This window comes from Dermacentor andersoni, chromosome 9 (genome assembly GCF_023375885.2).
Source record: "Dermacentor andersoni chromosome 9, qqDerAnde1_hic_scaffold, whole genome shotgun sequence".
In the NCBI taxonomy this organism is placed as follows: domain Eukaryota; kingdom Metazoa; phylum Arthropoda; class Arachnida; order Ixodida; family Ixodidae; genus Dermacentor; species Dermacentor andersoni.
The window spans coordinates 132,255,045-132,273,880 of NC_092822.1; the positions used below are offsets into that span (position 1 = coordinate 132,255,045).

Sequence of the window (18,836 nt, forward strand, 5' to 3'; positions counted from 1 at the left end):
TCGAGCCCTGCGGAGCAGTTTTTTCAATCGAGATCTTTCTTCGTCAGTCGGTAACTGGCCTTTCGAATTTCGTGTTGGAATTGCGGAAGAAATAGAAAAAAGGACCATTATTCAAGGCGTATTTAAGGCGTAAAGTGCGCGACGTTGAGAGTTCATGTTGCTGAAACACGACGCAAGCACGCGGAGTACTCAAATACGCGCGTAATTACCAAAGTTTCAGGTGCTGACAGCGTGAAAGTATGTGTACGTGGTTTCGTAGGGTTCATTTACGTACCTGCAGGATACTTTTGTTCGGCCGACGTGTGAGAGATTGCTGACCGCACACAACCGGAATGGCTGTGTACGGTCAGCAATGCCTGCCAACAGGGCCGTTTTTTTCATTGCGGGGTACTTTAGTAATCGTGACGATATATTGTTCTTTTTTTACAAGTACTGTTGCAGGAGGGCACATGTAATGGCTAACAGAGGCCTCTGAAGAGCATGTGACATTAATATAATGCAGGCCAACTTTTAAAGCAGCGCTAGCGCGCCCGCGCGAGTATTATGAAACGCCAACGAGGAATTTACCGGCCCACGTACGACTCTACGATCAAAGTGCACGTTAAACATCCCCAGGCGAGCCATATAAAGTTATCCGGAGCCATCCACTACGACCTGCATCATAGCTTTAGTCGCTTCGGAACGTCAAAAACGTTAATCACCACAAACCAAATCAATACATGCGGGCGTACATTCGAAGCTGAAAGACTGCATCGTAAGTCATATTGATCCTTGCAAAAGCGTCGAGAATGTGCTAGCTTCTGGTGGAGCTCAAAACACACTCTGATTAAAGTCGCTTTTATGTCACAGGCCAGCTGCAGATGCGTGCATTTCACCGCAAGACGAAACTACATGAAACGAAGAGAGCACATTCGAAAAAAAAAAAAAGTCAAACAACGCGCTAAAAACCACGCAGAGCATGAACACACACTTTTTCGAAGCGGAAGGCGTGAACTAGGCTCGAAATAAGAGGTTGTGAGTAGCCGTGGCCCTTACTTCACTACGCCGTGCGTTCTTCACTACGCCGTGCGACTTCCTCAAAGTCAGCCCGCCCGATCCTGCGAATCCACACATTTTGCGTTGCGCCCACCGGACGGCAAAGCAAAAACCCTTTTTGCCCTCGCTGTGTCCGTTGCGGCAACCGAAGGCGCAGCAGCATGGCATCGCAATTAAGTTCTCGGCTTTACACACTCCGTCAGTCCGCCTGCCGTACTTTCGTCGCGCAGGCCCAACAATGGAGGTCGGCGCGCGCTGAAAAGAAAATAAATATACAAACGCGCAGCGCCTGCTCCGCGCTTGAAAGAAAAAATATACAAAAGCGTGGCGCCTGCTTCCACGTGACACAGATTGGCCAATGGGGGAGCGGAGGAGGCTGGGGCGACAGGAGGCGTGGAGGAGGACGCGCCAGGGTGAGCGGGGTGGCCGAAAGATCTAAGAATGGCGCTACTTTTGAAAAATTGAGGGGCTTTACGCAGATTGCTACTGCAGCGGCGTCGCTCGGCATTTTGGCGAGCTGAAGCACGACACATTGACACGAGTCAAGCGACATGCTTGCAGATAATAAAGGGCACCCATTGGCTGTCTCGATCCCAGATGCTGCCTGTAGATGGCGTTGCGATGCCGTTTGCCGTTGCTCCGGCTCCCGCTGCGTGGAGTATACCACTTTTGTCGGCGCGTGCACATCGAGCGAAACCTAGATCCGACCATAGGGCTCGACTTTATATGTTCTCAAGGAAGCGAATGTTACCCTTGGATGTGTTTTAAAAGACTGGTGGACTATAACGCAGGAATGATATATAGATGTACATTTTGGATTGCACAAGTGCACTCCAAGGTTTCCCACGGAGGGATTTCCACATCAGAGAAATAGTAGAAAGCTTCATCAAATAGACGCATTGGGGGCCCTGCGAGAGGTTGGTGTCAATAACGACGCAAAGATAGCGGTGCGTTTTAACTTAGGATACAGCTTTCCGTTGATAGAAGCCGTATAGTACGAGAAAAGCTTCCGCGTCAAAGCGCCTATCGCGCTTTTTTCAGCAGACCCGCGCAAGACAAGGATACGTAAGAAAAAGGTATAAGTGGATAGTGGCACATAAAAGTCTCACTTGTTTTACGTGCAGAAAAAGTTTGCTAATTGTTTGTTTGTTTGTTTATTTATACTGTCAGTCCAAGAATGGACCATTACAGGAGGGGACAGAAATACAACAAAAAAGATACAAGATATCGGTACATGTAGATCAAAAAACAATACAATAGCAGTTTCTGTAAAACGTGACATGCGGTGATCAAAGAGAAAACACTCGCTGTATGCGCATCAGAAACAGAAACTGTTTTTATGACGCATCCATATCCGGGAAAATAATATTCTTCAAACCAGCAGTAAAAGCACTGACAGAAGAACATGTGACAAGTGGATTGGGTAATTCATTCCATTCTTTGATCGCCCTCGGAAAACAACTTTACTTGTATATATCATTCCGTCTAACTGGCGGTTGTATGTATAAACTGTGCTTGTGTCTGGAGCGTTTATCTGGCGAAATTACACAGAAATCAGCTAAATTAATTTTAACCTGGTCATGAATAATTAGGTATAAAAGTTTCAGTCGGTAAAACTTAGTCCTTAGTTCTAAAACGGAGAGGTTTGCACGTCTGCATAATTCAGTAGGAGAGTGCCCGTGCAGATACTTATTAAATATGAATCTGGAGGCAAGTCGTTGAACACTGTTCAGTTTATGACCGTTCGTTACAGTGCACGGGTCCCATACAATCTTAGCGTATTCAATAATTGGCCTTACTAATATCATATGCCAAGCTTTTCACTTCAGGGTTGCGTTGTACAGTCTTTGCCTGAGACCCCATAAGATTTTATTTGCCCTGCTACACACCTGATTGATATGCGTGTTCCACCTCAATTATTTAGTAAATATTAGACCTAGATATTTATATTCTGTTACTGTTTTTAGTTCGTGTGGACTGATGCTGTATTTGTACCGCAAAGTCACCTTCTTTCTTGCTATGGTCATACAAACTGATTTTACTGGGTTCAGTGGCATTTGCCATTCATTACACCATTTCAATATTTTGAGTAAATTTTTGTTAAGATCTAACCGGTCACTTAAAGATTCGATCTTATTGTAAATAACACAGTCGTCTGCAAACAACATTAGTGGAACAGTTACATCAGAATGCAAATCATTAATAAATATAAAAAATAAGAGGACCCATGACACGGCCTTTGTGTACTCCAGACAAGACCGGTTTGGACATGGATTTAATTTTATTTATTTCGACATACTGCTGACGAGACTGAAGGTAGGATGTAAACCACTCAGTAATATTTGCATTTCTAAATATTTCATTCATTTTTAGCAGGAGTTTAGGATGCCTTATCGAACGCTTTGGCGAAGTCTAAAAAAGTTAGGTCGACCTTTCCTCGGGAATTTAATGTTTGTGAAAGATCGTGAACGGTTTGAACAAGCTGCGTTAGTGTAGACAACCACTTGCGAAAACCATGTTGTGCTGGCGATAAGAAATTGTAAGCTTCTAGGTAATTTGACAGATGTTTACAAACTTAATGCTCAAGCAGTTTGGACCAGGTGCTCGTAAGAGAAATATGCCTGTAGTTTCCTACCTCAGATGTGCTCCCACTTTTGTGAACTGGAATTATTTTGGTTTGCTTCCAGGCTGTAGGAAATGTTCCCTGGATGAGCGAAGATTGAAAAACTACGGCAAGATATTTGGCAACCCACAGATCATGCCTATATAGGAACTCATTCGGGATGCTATCAGGGCCGGGGGGTTTCCTTAATGTTAATGCGCAGAAGAAGGTTGAGGACTCCTTCCTTGTTGATGAGAAGGTCAGATGCTCAGAGGTGCCATGAAAGTACGGAAGTGTGTCATCGTCATTGGTGAACACGGAGGAAAAAAAGGAATTGAAATTTTTTGTACGTTCTTGGGTAATCATTTCATCCTCATCTTTATATTGTTTTCTTAGAAGGGTTTATATATATCCAAAATTTACTAGGTGCTTCATGAAGGAAATTTTTCAGTGTTACATTAACGAATATCTCCTTGGACTCCTTGATAAGGCGGTTTAAGTCGAGCCTCATGTTATAAAGAAAAGTCTTATTTTGGGAGCTAGGATCTCGAGAACAAGCTTTTCGTTTCCTTTTTAACCTCCGTTTGATATGAATTATTTCCCTTGTAATCCATGGGCTATTTAGTTTGCATATTTTGACACCTATAGGGACAAATCGCGTAATGCAATGCATCGTAATCTTGTAAAAGAAGTCCAAGAGATCGTCAGTGCCACGATTAGATTCATAGACAAAGTTATCAAACGACCTTTCAAGGTAACCCAAGACACTAACATCATCAGCAGCTTGAAAGTTTAGATATTGGATGCGTGAATCCTGGTGCAAGGGGTACGATGACATGTTCAAGGACAGAATAAACATTTTGTGGTCAGATAACCCTTCATCGACAAGACAGTCCATCACATGCGGTGTTGAAGCATTTGAGAGTAATATAAGATTAAGTACAGATGAAGTTGTTGCGCACACCCTAGCATATTGGTTAACAAGCTGGGTTAAATTATAAGAATATATTAAATCCAAAACATCTCAAAAGGTGTAACCTCTATGTCTCCGGCCACAGATGAATCCTAGTCAATAGCCGGGAGATTAAAATCGCCTAGTAACAGTATGCTCTCTTGCTCTTTCACGTACGTTTCCATGAATTCTCTTAGCAGCAAGATGTGTTCTACTGGAGAGTTCGGAGGCCTGTATACCGCTCCGGTGAATACAGTGCGATTGTTCAATTTTGTAGTAATCCATACAGCCTGAACATTTCCTGGTACTTATAGAATGGAAAATATGATGTTTCGTTTCACCAGAAGGGCCACACCTCCGCCTGTTCCATCTCGATTCCTCCTAACCAGCGAATATTCAGGTGGCGTGATTTCGCTTTCGAAGAAGTAGTTTAATGATTGGAACATGTAGAGAGGTCGGCCGGAAAATGGAGCATCTGGCCTGCTACTCTACGTAAGGGAAGGGGAAGAGGGGAAGAAAAAGGGTCGCAGTGGGGGGTGATAATGGGAGGAACGAGGTGAAGGACACGTTGCATAAGTGTCATCACAAGCGTGAGTCCAGGCCCGTGTCGCCTAAGAAACGTGAAAGAGCACGCATTGTCTCTATCCTCTGCCATCCTCTATCCTCTGTCTCTATCCTCTGCCATGTACGCATCAAATGGCAAACTCTTGCTAAATGCAAAAAGTTAGTTTGCTCTGTCTTAACCGAACCTAAGCGCGTAGTCTTTAATGCTGACATTTAAGTAGAGAAACAAGAATACAACTCGTTTTACGTGCATCAACCGCTCTTTCAAAATCATTGAATCGAAGCGCGCAAAAAAGACGACTACTTTCCTCAGTTGGATGAGTACTATGAACGCAAGATGCGCCCGAAGAAGCGCACTATAGTAGGGCATTGTCTTGTCATTCTACTGTCCGTGTCTCCTGAGCTCCTCTTAGTTCTTCATGAAGGACATGAAACATGCAGTCACAGAAAACACTCAACATGAAAAGCAACAACTTACCAACAAATTAAAGGAAAGCGAAATCCCATAGCATTCACGATAGGGTTTCAAGCGCCAGTAATGCGCGGCGTGAGAACGTGTACGGCGTGGATGGGAGTGCGTCATGCGACCTCGTAAAGCAGATCGCCAACCCTACGAGTGGTCTTGTACGGGCCAAGGTAGTGGCGGCGCAGCTTCTTGCTTTGGTTTGTATCCTGCATTGGCGTTATCCTCCTGTTAACCTCTTTGTATTTTCTTTGCCTTTATCTATCGCTGTAATGACATTCATCCTAGACACGGTCACTGGGGGCACACTCGTTCTCGCGGCATCCAAAGTTGCAGTACAGAAGATATGAAATTCTGTTATCAGAGTTATCTGCGGTTGTGCCGTGTTGTAGATGAGTGGGGCCTCTATAGGATAAAACTGCGCCGAGCGTATTGTGCAAGACTTCGTGCCTAGAGTCCGTTCCATGAGGGTGGCAGGAAGTTGCTCGTGTGGGGCATGATTCGTTGTGGCAGTTCTGCCACGAACCCCGTTGCTCCACCCTAGGAGGGGCCCCTCCACTAGGAGGGGCCCCTGGCGCAAACCAATGTTCTTCACATATTAACTGACCACCTCGGTGTCCGTTCTCGGCGAAGCTCTTCAGGTCGCTCCTACGGCCCACGTGCTTCCGGAAGTCGACGTAGCTAAGCCATTAGCAGGTCAGTTCCCTCCGTTTGTTACGATGGAATCTTGCAAGGTAGGTGTATAAACTATATTTTTAAAATCAAGTTTATATGAAAGTGATTTTTAGGGACATATGTGTAGCACAAATTTGCCTGGCACTGCACTGTTCTTATGCAACGCTGTACTGCATAAAACGTGTACACATTTCTGATCTCACAATTATATTGCAGGCTACGGTCTGACCGAATCATGTTGCGCTGTCACCCACACTCGAAGGATGTGCCGTGACTTCAAGAGCTCGGGAATCCCTATGCCGTACGTAAACCTAAAGGTAAGTACCGGTGAAACTAATAGTGTCGCAAAGCTTTGCGCCAAGCGGGGAGAACGGTTAGAGCCCTGCACAGGCAGGGACAGACACAAAGCCCGGGCCGTCCAAAGCGTTTTTTGGTGGGCCCAGCCCGGGCCCGGGCTTGAACCCGCGGGCTTAGGTCGGGATCAAATTTGAAGCCACGGACCCGGGCCGGACTCGGGCTCGCTCAATAAAGGGCCGAAGTTATGCCTTCGAGCACGCGCGAACATTAGGCATTGCATGGTGCAAGGCATTCTGTGCCAACCTAAAGTGACAGCGTGAAAGAGCTGACTCTTTGTATACCTCAGCAAAGAAAATGAAAAAAGAAAAACTGATGAAATTCGAATTTCTTTCTTTTCTACAAAAACTAGCGTTCTTTTAGCGTAAGGAAAAATAAATTAAATAAATAAACCGCTATTGAAAGCATTACCCTGTTACCGCTTTTGCGATTGCACTATTACAACTCTCGATACTATTAAATTATTTTAGCGCTAACACAAGGTGTTTCTCTTTAAGTATTTGCGCGTGTATTTGATGATTTGATGCTGTGCGCTCACGAATTCACCTGGTTATATATTTGCATACTACATGAGTTCACAGGGCCAAATCCTACAATGAAGGTAAGTGCATGCGTACCAGCGAAAAAATAACAGCGCAGGCAATCGGCCGAATCACTGGTGTTCGCTACACTCCTAAGCAAAATACTACCCTTTTGCCACAGAAAATAATCGTCATCTGTCTTGTCCGCATTTCCTTTCATTAACGCGGCGAGCCCGGTACTTTTCAGTAACGAACGGCATGCGCGTTATCAGCATGACATAGCATTCCCGACAGGAAAGTAGCGGGCGCGGCGTTTTCAAGAAAGGAAACGCAAGCAAGGCAGATGACGATTATTGTTGTGTGGCAAATATACACCCCAACGGGTGTAAACTATTTTTAGAGTGCAAGTAAAAAAAAAAATTTACGTACAGACCGGACCTGGTCATGCACACGTGGGCCTGGCTAAGCTTAGTAATGGACGTCCGGTCCCGGACTTAGTAACACAGATCCGGGGTGAGGCCGGGCTCGACACCATGGTCCCAGGCCCGCCCTGGGCTTAGTATCACGGGCTTCATAAAGCGGGCCCGGACAGGGTCCGGTTTGAAATACCAGGCCCATGCAGTGTTGTAAGAACTCGCACTTGTCTTGACAAATCCCTAATTCTGCCAAACCTGACATCAATTGGATGGCGGGGCGACTGATTGATCAGTGGCACGCAACTGAGAGGGTGGGCGAATAGGGGCGGAATTCGCTAAGCGGCGCTGTTCGTACGCAATTTCTTAGCCAAAAAGATATTGCTATCAGACAAGTGTGCAACCGAAGCGGCAGCGCATTTAACTTTTGGAGTCGTATGAGAGCGAGGAGGAAGCAAAGATCGGACTAGGTGACCAGAAATGAAAGAAGTGCGGTGAAGTGATAGCATGATCGCCCATCATGCATATATAGTTGCGGCTATATTCTGATGGCAAATCGCTGCGCACCCCTGTTCGGCATCGTCTTTTTCCCGGCGTCTGCTACAGTGCCGACAAGCGCAGCCACGCTGACCCGTTCACCGCGCCACCTTCACAAAATTGGAGTGGAAGTGTTACGCATTTTCCTCACATTTCTACAGCAGACAGATCGACGCATAATGATGTATTTGGCGCAGAAAGAGGCGCTCAGTCGGAGCGATTACCGGTCAGGTCTACCAGGCTCACCCCACCTGTATGTATGACCACCACCACCGTCGTAGTACAAAGTGACTAAATATACGAGGGTTATTCAAAAAGTAAGAACCGTTTGCCTATATTGTATATTTACTCGTCAGAGTACAGTTTTATTTGCGCCGCACCATCTGTTCATTCTTCATCAAGGTAATCAAGCGATGGTTTCGGCCAAGTAGTGGTCTGGTTGACGGAGAATGCAGACAAGACCCGCGAAAATCGTTGCTGCGGCCTGTTGTGAAGTGCGAGCTGTAATTCTATGTTTGCGTGCAAAAGGATCATCAGCTTCTTAGATTCATGGGGAGTTGCGCCTAGTTTATGTACCCACAGTGAGTTAAGGAGAGGTCAAAAATGGTGTCTTGACATCAGTAATGGCCGTACAAATGTGCACAATGAAGAGCGGAGTGGCAGGCCTAGCATCCGGGCCAATGAAACTGTTCAAGAAATGGACCGAGAATTGCTATTAGATGAATGACTGACAGTTAGTGGTCTGGCTGATAAATTGCCTCTTGTTGGACACACTACATTTTACACGATGGTAACTGAAAAGCTCTGATATCACAAAGTGTGTGCAAGGTGGGTATTAAAAATGCTTACCGACCAACTCAAGCAGCAACGAATGTCAAGTGGATGAGCGTTTTTGGACCGCTAGCGATAAAACGAAGATGGCTTGTTTTCGCACATCGTTACAGGCGACGAGACTCGACTATCCGACAGTACTGCAGAAAGAAAACAAAAATTAATGCAATGGCACCACTCCTTTCACGAAAACCGAAAACTTTCAAGTAATCTCCTTACTGGAGTCGCGAAATGATGGCTACCGCGTTCTGGGAAGAACACCGGTCTTCGTTTTCCTCACGCGTGACAATATAATGAACTTCTTTCTCCATGTATATAAATACTGCTACGGAACAGTATTTGCGATCACGAAGAGGCGAGCAGTGTGAAGACGACGACGACGATTAGAGGCTAGCGCGGGCTGTTGCCTCTTGGCCAAGTGCGGCGTATTTTTGTGTACATAGCGTTTCTTCTGCGTCTTCCTACGTAACATATCTGGAGGAGGTAGACGTTCCCTGTACCTCGTGACGGAGCTTCGCAGTGGACGGTACGTCGAGCCTTCCTTCATGGCTCCCGGCGACGACAACTCGACTCCGCCGGCTCCGACACCTGCTGTCACTTCGACGACCTACATCCCTCTTCTCGCTCACCGTGATCCTGGCGTATTCTCGGGCAAAGATGGGGAAGACGTCGATGAGTGGATCAGCCTGTACGAACACATCAGCCGAAATAATCGGTGGGACCCTACTATCATGCTCGTCGACGTAGTCTTTTACCTTGGTGGCACACCTCGAGTTTGGTTTCGCACGCACGAAGATGAGCTCACCAGTTAGGATTCACTTAAGCAAAAGCTTCGACACTTGTTCGGCTACCCCTACGGTCACCAACTTGCCGCGCAGAAGGCGCTTTCCGGCTGTGTGCAGACGTCAACAGAGCCCTATGTCACGTACATTCAGGACGTCTTGGCTCTGTGCCTCGAAGTTGACGCACACATGACTGAGTCAGACAAGGTTTCCCGCATCCTCAAAAGCATTGCCGATGACGCCTTCAACTTGCTCATTTGCAACAACGTGGCGACGGTGGATGCAGTTATAAAAGAGTGCCGCCGCCTGGAACTCGCTAAAAGCCGACGTATTGACAAGCAGTTTGCCCGTCTGCCCAACACCCCAGCGACATCGTCCTGTGCAGACGCTCCTCGTCCCAACAACACTGCCGATGTTACCAGGATCGTCCGGCGTGAGATCGAGGCTGCCTATCCGGCTACCTTCGACTCCAGCCTCACCAATGCATCTGCAGTCACGGTTTCCCTGATCCAGGCAGTTGTCCACCAGGAGTTCGAAAACATGGGTCTTCACACCATCTGCTCGGCCCATCGCCCTGATACCCGCCCGACTTCTTCGATTTCGCGCCATCCCGCATCTTCTTACCCACCACGTTTCCGCAACCCATCTGAATGGCACACTGCTGACGATAAGCCTATTTGTTTTGACTGCCATCGAATCGGGCACATTTCTCGGCACTGTCGTAGTCGCTGGAGTTCCCTGAGCACGGTCACGCCCGCCTTGACCTGCCTGTTCTGGATCCCGCTGAACCACACCCCATTCGCCTCAGTTCCCTTGACTTCGTTCGCTTGCCACCTTCGGCACTGACTTACGTTGACTTCGTTGACACATGGGATCACAGCACCTTATACACTTTTATCTATTACGGCGAATTGCGTCTGCCTGCCAGTGGTCAATTTTGGCTTGACGACACAAGTGCTGCCACGCGGGATGTCTCTGGCCCAACTTTGCTCATTCACGGATCACTCAGTAGCATCTATTGCAGTAGACGGCAATTCATCCGATCCTCCTCTACCATCGCAGTCGGCAACTTGTACCATCGCCGACTTACAGAAAATGACTGCGCCCGACTTGCCGTCCGAGCACGCTCGTGAGCTCTACCGCGTTCTGTTTTCCTACCACGACATTTTTTACTTTAACGATCGTCCTTTAGCCCAAACTACAGCTGTTAAACATCGCATTAATACTGGCGATGTCCCTCCTATTTATCGCCGCCCGTATCGAGTGTCACCAGCTGAGCGTCAAGTTATTCACGCAGAAGTTCGCAAAATGCTTGCCATGAACATTATTGAACCGTCATGTAGTTCATGGACGTCACCTGTTGTACTGGTCAAAAAGAAGGATGGCTCATGGCGCTTTTGCGTGGATTATCGGCACCTTAACAGGGTTACCAAAAAGGACGTGTATCCCCTACCTCGGATTGATGACGCCCTTGACTGCTTCCACGGTGCTCGCTATCTCTCCTCATTGACCTTCGCTCCGGCTACTGGCAGATTGCCGTGGACAATCTCGATCACGAGAAGACTGTTTTTGTAACACCCGACGGTCTTTATCAATTCAAAGTGATGCTGTTCTGTCTATGTAACGCTCCTGCCACTTTTGAACGCATGATGGAATCCCTTGTTCACGGTTTCAAATGGTCCACGTGCCTTTGCTACTTGGACGACGTTATAATATTCTCTCCAACGTTCGCTGCACACCTCGAGCGCCTCTCATTAGTCCTGGACGTTTTTCGGCGAGCCGGTCTGCAACTCAACGCATCGAAGTGCCAATTCGGCCGTCGCTAGATTACCGTCGTTGGACATCTCGTTGATGCGAACGGAGTGCAACCAGACCCAGGCAAGATCCATGCTGTTACGCACTTCCCTGTTCCGAAGTGTGTCAAGGATGTGCGTCGCTTCACCGGCTTTTGTTCGTACTTCCACCGTTTCGTGAAAAATTTCGCCGCCATAGCACGACCACTAACCGAGCTTTTGAAGAAAGACGCCCCTTTCCAGTGGGGCGATAACGAGACCTCTTCATTCTCGCATCTAATCGACCTTCTCACAACGCCTCCCGTTCTGGCCCATTTCGATCCTTCTGCGCCTACCGAAGGCCGTACTGATGCCAGCAGTCACGGAATTGGCCCAGTACTGGCACAACGCCAGCGTGGCTACGACCATGTTATCGCTTACGCCAGCAGGCTCCTCTCACCCGCGGAGCGCAACTATTCCATCACTGAGCGTGTCTGGCCCTAGTTTGGGCGGTTGCAAAATTCCACCCATACTTATATGGCCGACCCTTTTCCGTTGTCAAAGACCATCACGCGCTTTGCTGGTTACGCTCACTGAAAGATCCTAGAGGACGACTTAGTCGCTGGGCTTTACGCCTCCAAGAATATTCGCATACTGTCACCTATAAATCTGGCCGACTACACAAGGACGCTGACTACCTGTCTCGCTACCCGGTAGACAAACCTGACGATGCCGACAGTACTTCCGCCAACGGCATTTTCTCTGTGTCTGCCTTCGCTAACATCGCCGATGAGCAGTACCGAGACCTATCGCTGCGAGCACTCATCGAGCGTCTGCGCTCTACAGCTACCGACGCATCCGTTCGCCGATATGTCCTCCAGGACGGCATTGTGTACCGACAGAACTTCTTCCCTGACTGATCTGATCTTCTTCTTGTCGTGCCAAAACATCCACGACAGACTGTGCTCATTGAGATGCATGACACACCCACTGCAAGGACATCTTGGCGTAACCCGCACGTACGACCGCGTCCGCCGCCGCTTCTATTGGCCTGGTCTCGCTCGCTTCGTCCGACGCTATGTTGCTGCCTGTGATCCCTGCCAGCGTCGGAAAACACCTCAGGTGCTACCTGCCGGTCATCTCCAGCCGATCCCCGTCCCTGTGGGACCGTTCTTTCGTGTTGGATAAGACCTTCTCGGTCCCTTTCCCACGTCATCCTCTGGGAACAAATGGGTAGCCGTCGCAACTGATTACGCCACCCGATACGCTATCACGCGGGCTCTGCCTACCAGTTGCGCCACTGACGTCGCGGACTTTCTCTTGCGTGACATTATCTTACTTCATGGTGCCCCGCGACAGCTACGACCGTGGTCGTAACTTCCTCTCGAAAGTTATCGCCGACATTGTACGTTCCTGCTCCAGTCAACACAAGCTCATATCATCCTCATATACCTCACTCATCCTCATATATCACCTCATACCATCCTCAAACCAATGACCTGACAGAGCGGTTAAACCGAACTCTTACCGATATGCTGTCCTAGTACGTTTCCAAGGACCACCACGACTGGGACATTGCCCTTTCTTACGTCACATTTGCGTACAATTCTTCTCGGCACAACACCACCGGATTTTCTCCATTTTATCTTCTGTACGGTCGCGAACCTACCTTGCCCCTAGATGCGGAATTTCCTTCTGCTGAGTATGCGCGCGACGCCATCGCCCTCGCCGACCATGCACGCCAGCTTGCCCGTGCTTGACTGACGGCCTCACAAACCACTCAGCATTGTCAGTACAACGCCCGCCATCGTGACGTACAGTTTTCGCCTGGTGCGCTCGTGCTCCTGCGGTCGCCCTCTCGTCACGTCGGACTTTCAGAGAAGTTCCTTTCGCGATACACAGGGCCCTACCACGTGCTGCGCCAGGTGGCGCCTGTGACGTACGAAATTGCTCCCGTGGGTACGAAATTGCTGGCATCTAGTGGATTCGTGCATGTCATTAGGCTCAAGGCCTACTACACTGCTTCCGAGTCCGATCTTTAGTCGCTCCGGGACGGCGCTTTTGCCACCGGGGGTAGTGCGACGGAACAGTATTTGCGATCACGAAGGGGCGAGCAGTGTGAAGACGACGACGACGATTAGAAGTTAGCGCGGGCATTTGGCTCTTGGCCAAGTGCGGCGTATTTTCTTGTAAATATACTTGTATATAGCTTTTCGTCTGCGTCTTCCTATGTAACAATATATTGCATGTGTGGACGGTGTTAACAATGAAGCTTAAAAAAGATGTTGAAGTGAAAAAGTACGGATGAGGTAGCCACCGTTGGTAATTCTAATGCCCTTGTCCTCGTATTGTCAGGATTGTCAGAAGTAAAGCGAAAGTATAAATTAAACGCCGTACACGTCCGCGCCAACAGTGATGTAGCGAGCTTTTAACCACAACAAAATTTTAGGGACAGTTGAATTCGGCATCGCCAAAGGGACGGCTCCGGAAAAAATCTAGAGAAGGCTCGGGCCCCAAAGCCCACCAACAATCGGCGCCCATGGTGCCTAGAATGTTACCCGAACTAGCCCATAACTTCTATACCTTCGTGTGTGCGTGTGCTTTTTCGTTTGCTTTTTTTTCTGTAATCTGCATCTCGTTTTCTATGTGTATGCATTTTTCTTTATGTTTGTGTCTTCCCTTACGCCTTTCCCCGTGCAAAGTACGAGTATATCTACCTTCCGATTAACCTCCCTGCCTCTCGTACCTCATTTATCTCTCTCTACCCGAACTAGTACCCGAACGAACGGCTCAAACTGCGCTGCGGTGATGGCGATGGCGTTAATATCGGCCAGACGAGAAGGAGGGACGGCTTCGCACACAAAATTTAAGGCAGGCTTTCTTGCGAAATTTTTAGTTTCGCGTGACAGAGCTCCGCCAATGGTAGGGGAGCTTCGCGTGTAAAACAGGCGCACAACTCTGCCGCACACAGGGAACCATGTACACTACCTCATAGACACGCTCTCCCTTTGGCTCTTCTAGAGCACGGAAGTGATGCCAGACAGTTTTAGTATAGCGTATAGCAGCAAACGCAAGGACTTAGTGTCTGTTATGCGTCTGCTATGCTATTATCGTCTGCTATGTGGTAACGTATAAATACGACCACACCACTTGATGTGTGGTGTAGCTCAGCGCAATCAACAGAATTAGCAACCATGGCAATCCTCCTTCGCCTTCGTGATATCGATTATGCATTGCGATAGGGCGCTCGTAAATCATTTCAAGTAGAGTGAAATCTGCTCCATATTGAGAATGTGCCTGCGATTTCCTACGGTAGCAGCAGACAACACCGGTAGACGAGAATTATGCCCAGTGACATTTGTAACCGCTGTTCAATTTATTGTAATGGACGGCCTTTACATGTAGATCTATTATGCATCTCTAAGTGCTATTATCTTTGTGGGCTGGTAAAGTTGAGGCCACATAAATTTGAACTGCTACTACTATGCTGATGTAAGCCTTCTCGTTCCGACCAAGATAAAATAATGCAGCCTGCCACGATTTTACAAGTAAATATGTTTCCAAGCGTAAACAGATTTGACTGTGGTGTCTAGGTTTAATGCAGTCATTGTCACTTCAACCGCACTTCAACTACAGCCACTGAACTAGCGGCATGGCGGGCCGTATTGATCTACATTGTCGACCAGAAAGCTGAGTCTTGGGCCATCTTCAGCGACTGAAGAGCGGTCCTGCAGTCCCTTAAGTCGCCACGCGTGCAGGAACAACTCGTGATTGACATCAGACGCCTACGAAATAAAGCCTGCGAACTGCGGCATACCGTTGTGCTGCAGTGGTTAGCAGCTCACGGCAGAATACAAGGCAACATCCAAGCTGGCCATGCTGCCAAACACGACACTTGTACAAAAATGGTCCAGATACCATTCTCGGGAAAATATAACGTGACACTGATATCTGCACACGCTTGGCGTGTCAAGCGATGCCTCTGGACTGATGTGAGCTACCAGTACGGGCACCTGTACCAAATAGTTACATCGTGTGACTTTTACATGCCGCGAGGCCTGAATAGACAAGACAAAGCGTACTTTCACTGCATAAGACTCAACATGGCCTACACAAATTACTGCGGGTGTAAGATTCAGCTTACGGACTCACCAATGTGCTCTGAATGTAACGTACCTAAAGACCTGCAACATGATCTGTGCGACTGCTGGCGCTACGCGTCAGAAGCGGCACTGCACCTTCAACGGGATTCGAGCTTGGCACTACAGCACATTCTCGGACCATGGAAACGCATCACCTGTGCGTTACGCGCCACGAGGGCGCTGCTGACGTTCTTGCGGTCACGAGCCTTAAAGAAACTTCGTAAATATCTCTAAATATATTATATATATATATATATATATATATATATATATATATATATATATATATATATATATATATATATACTGAAATTATCATCAGGCACCTGCAGCAGCATCTTAGGCCAACAGCCAGGATAGCATCTCCAGCATAAAGATTGTTTCTCTCTCTCTCTCCGTTGTCAATCAAACATGCACCAGTAGTGCACGCGTGGTCTGCGATCTGTGTAACGTTTATAGCAAAGCTGCTGAAGGCTTGACCAGTAAGTAAATTCGGCGTTGATTAGTACATATATAAAATTGAGTGGAAGCGCCACTAGGCGATAGGAAAACCACAAGGGAAGCCACTGCTGCATCTTTAGTTACAGCAAAAAATATGCGTCGCAGGTTTTTGAGAAGGCGTTATTGCTGATTCTTTAGTGACTTTCTATTTTTTATTCCGTCTCTAGGTGGTCGATGTTGAAACACGCAAAAAGCTTCCACCTGGCGAGGCCGGCGAAATTCTTGTCAAGGGGCCCACCTGCTTCAAAGGGTACCTGGACATGGCTGAAGCTACGGCTGCTGTTTTCGATGAAGAAGGGTTCCTGAAGACAGGTAAGAAAATGATCTGGGACGCTTATACGGAGTTGACAGACACAGACAGCTAGCCTACATGTTTCACAGTTTTTACGCACTTGCGAATGGCAGCGTACGCTGGCAAAACTTGGGCCGAATACGTGTAGGAGGCTGCCCACAGTTGCAATAAAACGGACAAACATGCATTTTATTTCGCGCATTACCACTAGAACGTTTCGGCTGCCTTTCCGGGTAGTGACCTCACGTGTTAAAGGCTAACAGGGGAGCGAAATGAAAATTATTGGTGACTTAGCAGTAAAATCCAGAGAAATGCGATAGCGTGAATTCGCACCTGTTTGAGGTCCCAGAGCCAGCACCTTGAAGAAAGTGTGGTTCAGGCACTCACTGCACGCACGTCCTGCTTCTTCGATGAGGGAAGTGCACCTGACCGTGGTGGTCTGGAGAGCATGTGTAATATTTTTAAATGAGAGAGGAGGAAAAACAGAGTTCCTCAACTTTTTTTAAAAATGGCTATCAATGAAGTCAAGGAAGGCGTCCGGGAAATTAGTTGTGATCGCGCAGCCGCTTTTATGGGAATCCAGACGTGGGCGGAAGGTGGAAATGCGATAGAAGATAATAATCGAGTGAAAGATGTAGATCTAATGGAGATACAGGAGCGTCGATTACCCACGTGAAGAAACAGATACAAGTCACGCGGTTAACCACTGCATTGACCAAACATTTCGCGAGGCCTGTAAATGGAGTAACAGTAGTGAGATGACATGAGCGTAGGAGCTTTTCCTATGACGAGCATAGGAAAAGTGTCGTGTGATTGCACACGTTGAATCACACGACACTTTTCCTATGCTCTCGTTAATACGAGGCAGTAAAATGTTAATCTAGAATAATTGGAAAAGATTCTTGCACTTCCTGGTGATGGTGTGATTACTGTTGCTTTGATATCATCAACTGAATGACCCGGAAGTCAAATATACTTAGAGAATGGAAGATACGGCAAGCTGTTAGTGTGTAACTTGTGATTGTTGAAACGGATAGGAAAGGGTGTTTCTGTCTGACTGATGTTTTGCGTAGGACACGCTAAACACTCACGTGGCTATACGACGTTAGTACTGTCGCAAGTGAAATTGCAGTTTATTTAACAAAAGAAAAAAATACGTGTTGTGCTTCTGGAAGTTTTCGACGTGGTTATATGTACAGAAAATTTGAAAACCTGTTTATTATAGAGATGGCGACGGGCAGGAGCAGAGGCTGTAGTCTTACACAAGGTTGCCATATCGTGCAGGTTCAGGGAGCGCCGATATACCGCTCTCGGCATTTCGGCGAAAATGTTTTTTGAGGCGATTGGTCGGAGTCATTATGTCACAACGCTTCTTGAGGACGTAGGATACATTCGGAATAGATGCTGAATGAGTTGGGACGAAGTGAGCATGCGAGTTGGGCGCTGACGAGATCTGACGAGTCCACGATGTTTTTTCCTGCAGCTTCGAGGCGGATCTGCGCTCGAGCCGCACCGGCGCAGCCGCGTAGGCACGCGGCGCACGGTGCGGGGAGTCGCAACGGTTTAACGCGGGACTATCGTGTTCGCAGTCGGGCTATCGACACTGACATTTTGACACCGATGTGGGCTTCCGCGTTATGGCGAAACCACTTCTGTTCTGCGTCTGTCGCATTGGTGGGGTGGCCCACGTTTGAAACCCACTGCGCATTCATCTTACCTGTGCCACATTTTTTTTTTTCATTTATTAGTACCGCGTCAGGTTGCAGCAAGGTATATCGCCGTGTACTAGGTTGTGTCCGAGGCGATGACGCACTTTTTGTTGTAGGTGTGCTCGCAAGAACGCACGCGCACCCACTGTTGAGCGAATGAACGAGCGGTGTGTGTTGTGGCAACGACAGCGTTGCGCGCTCCAGCGTCGAGGCGTTGATGATCCATTAACGTCTTCCTGCAGTTGGACCGATTGTCGCGGAATACAACTGTGTAGACTGACAAGTCACTCCTCTCTATGACTGAGCACGGTTGCATCTTTAAGTACGGCTTGTTGATTTACCAGCACTGTGCTGGTTCGTTTTTTAAACACCTGCCAAGTTAAACATTTATCCTAGCATTCATCACAGCTCATTATGACTTACATAAAGGCGATATGTATGTGTGATAGTCACCTCATGCGGATATGCTCATCAGATATGTTTTCAAGAGGAGAACGTTTGCATGAAAACAAATAATAATTCATACTGCTTACATTACCCTTCATTGCGATTCAATTCACATAATCACGCCATTTCTTGTTCGCGCCAAAAACATCTCCACATGGTTTTCTTCATGGTTTAAACTTCATGGTTTAAGAGATAACTGAGGCTTACGATGGCACACAAGACAGCATGCCCATGCAAGAAGGCC

The 18,836-nt window shown here is 47.5% G+C and overlaps 1 protein-coding gene across 2 annotated transcripts in view; it reads left to right on the forward strand.

The window, feature by feature from the left end:
• The window catches only part of LOC126529691 (uncharacterized), a 197,261-nt gene that overhangs the window by 107,807 nt on the left and 70,618 nt on the right, over nt 1-18,836 (forward strand). For both annotated transcript variants that reach the window (XM_050177199.2, XM_055069997.1), the window contains exons 8-9: nt 6,508-6,608; nt 16,312-16,456. In XM_050177199.2, the coding sequence (XP_050033156.2) occupies nt 6,508-6,608; nt 16,312-16,456 (246 nt within the window). The remainder of the gene's footprint in view (nt 1-6,507; nt 6,609-16,311; nt 16,457-18,836) is intronic.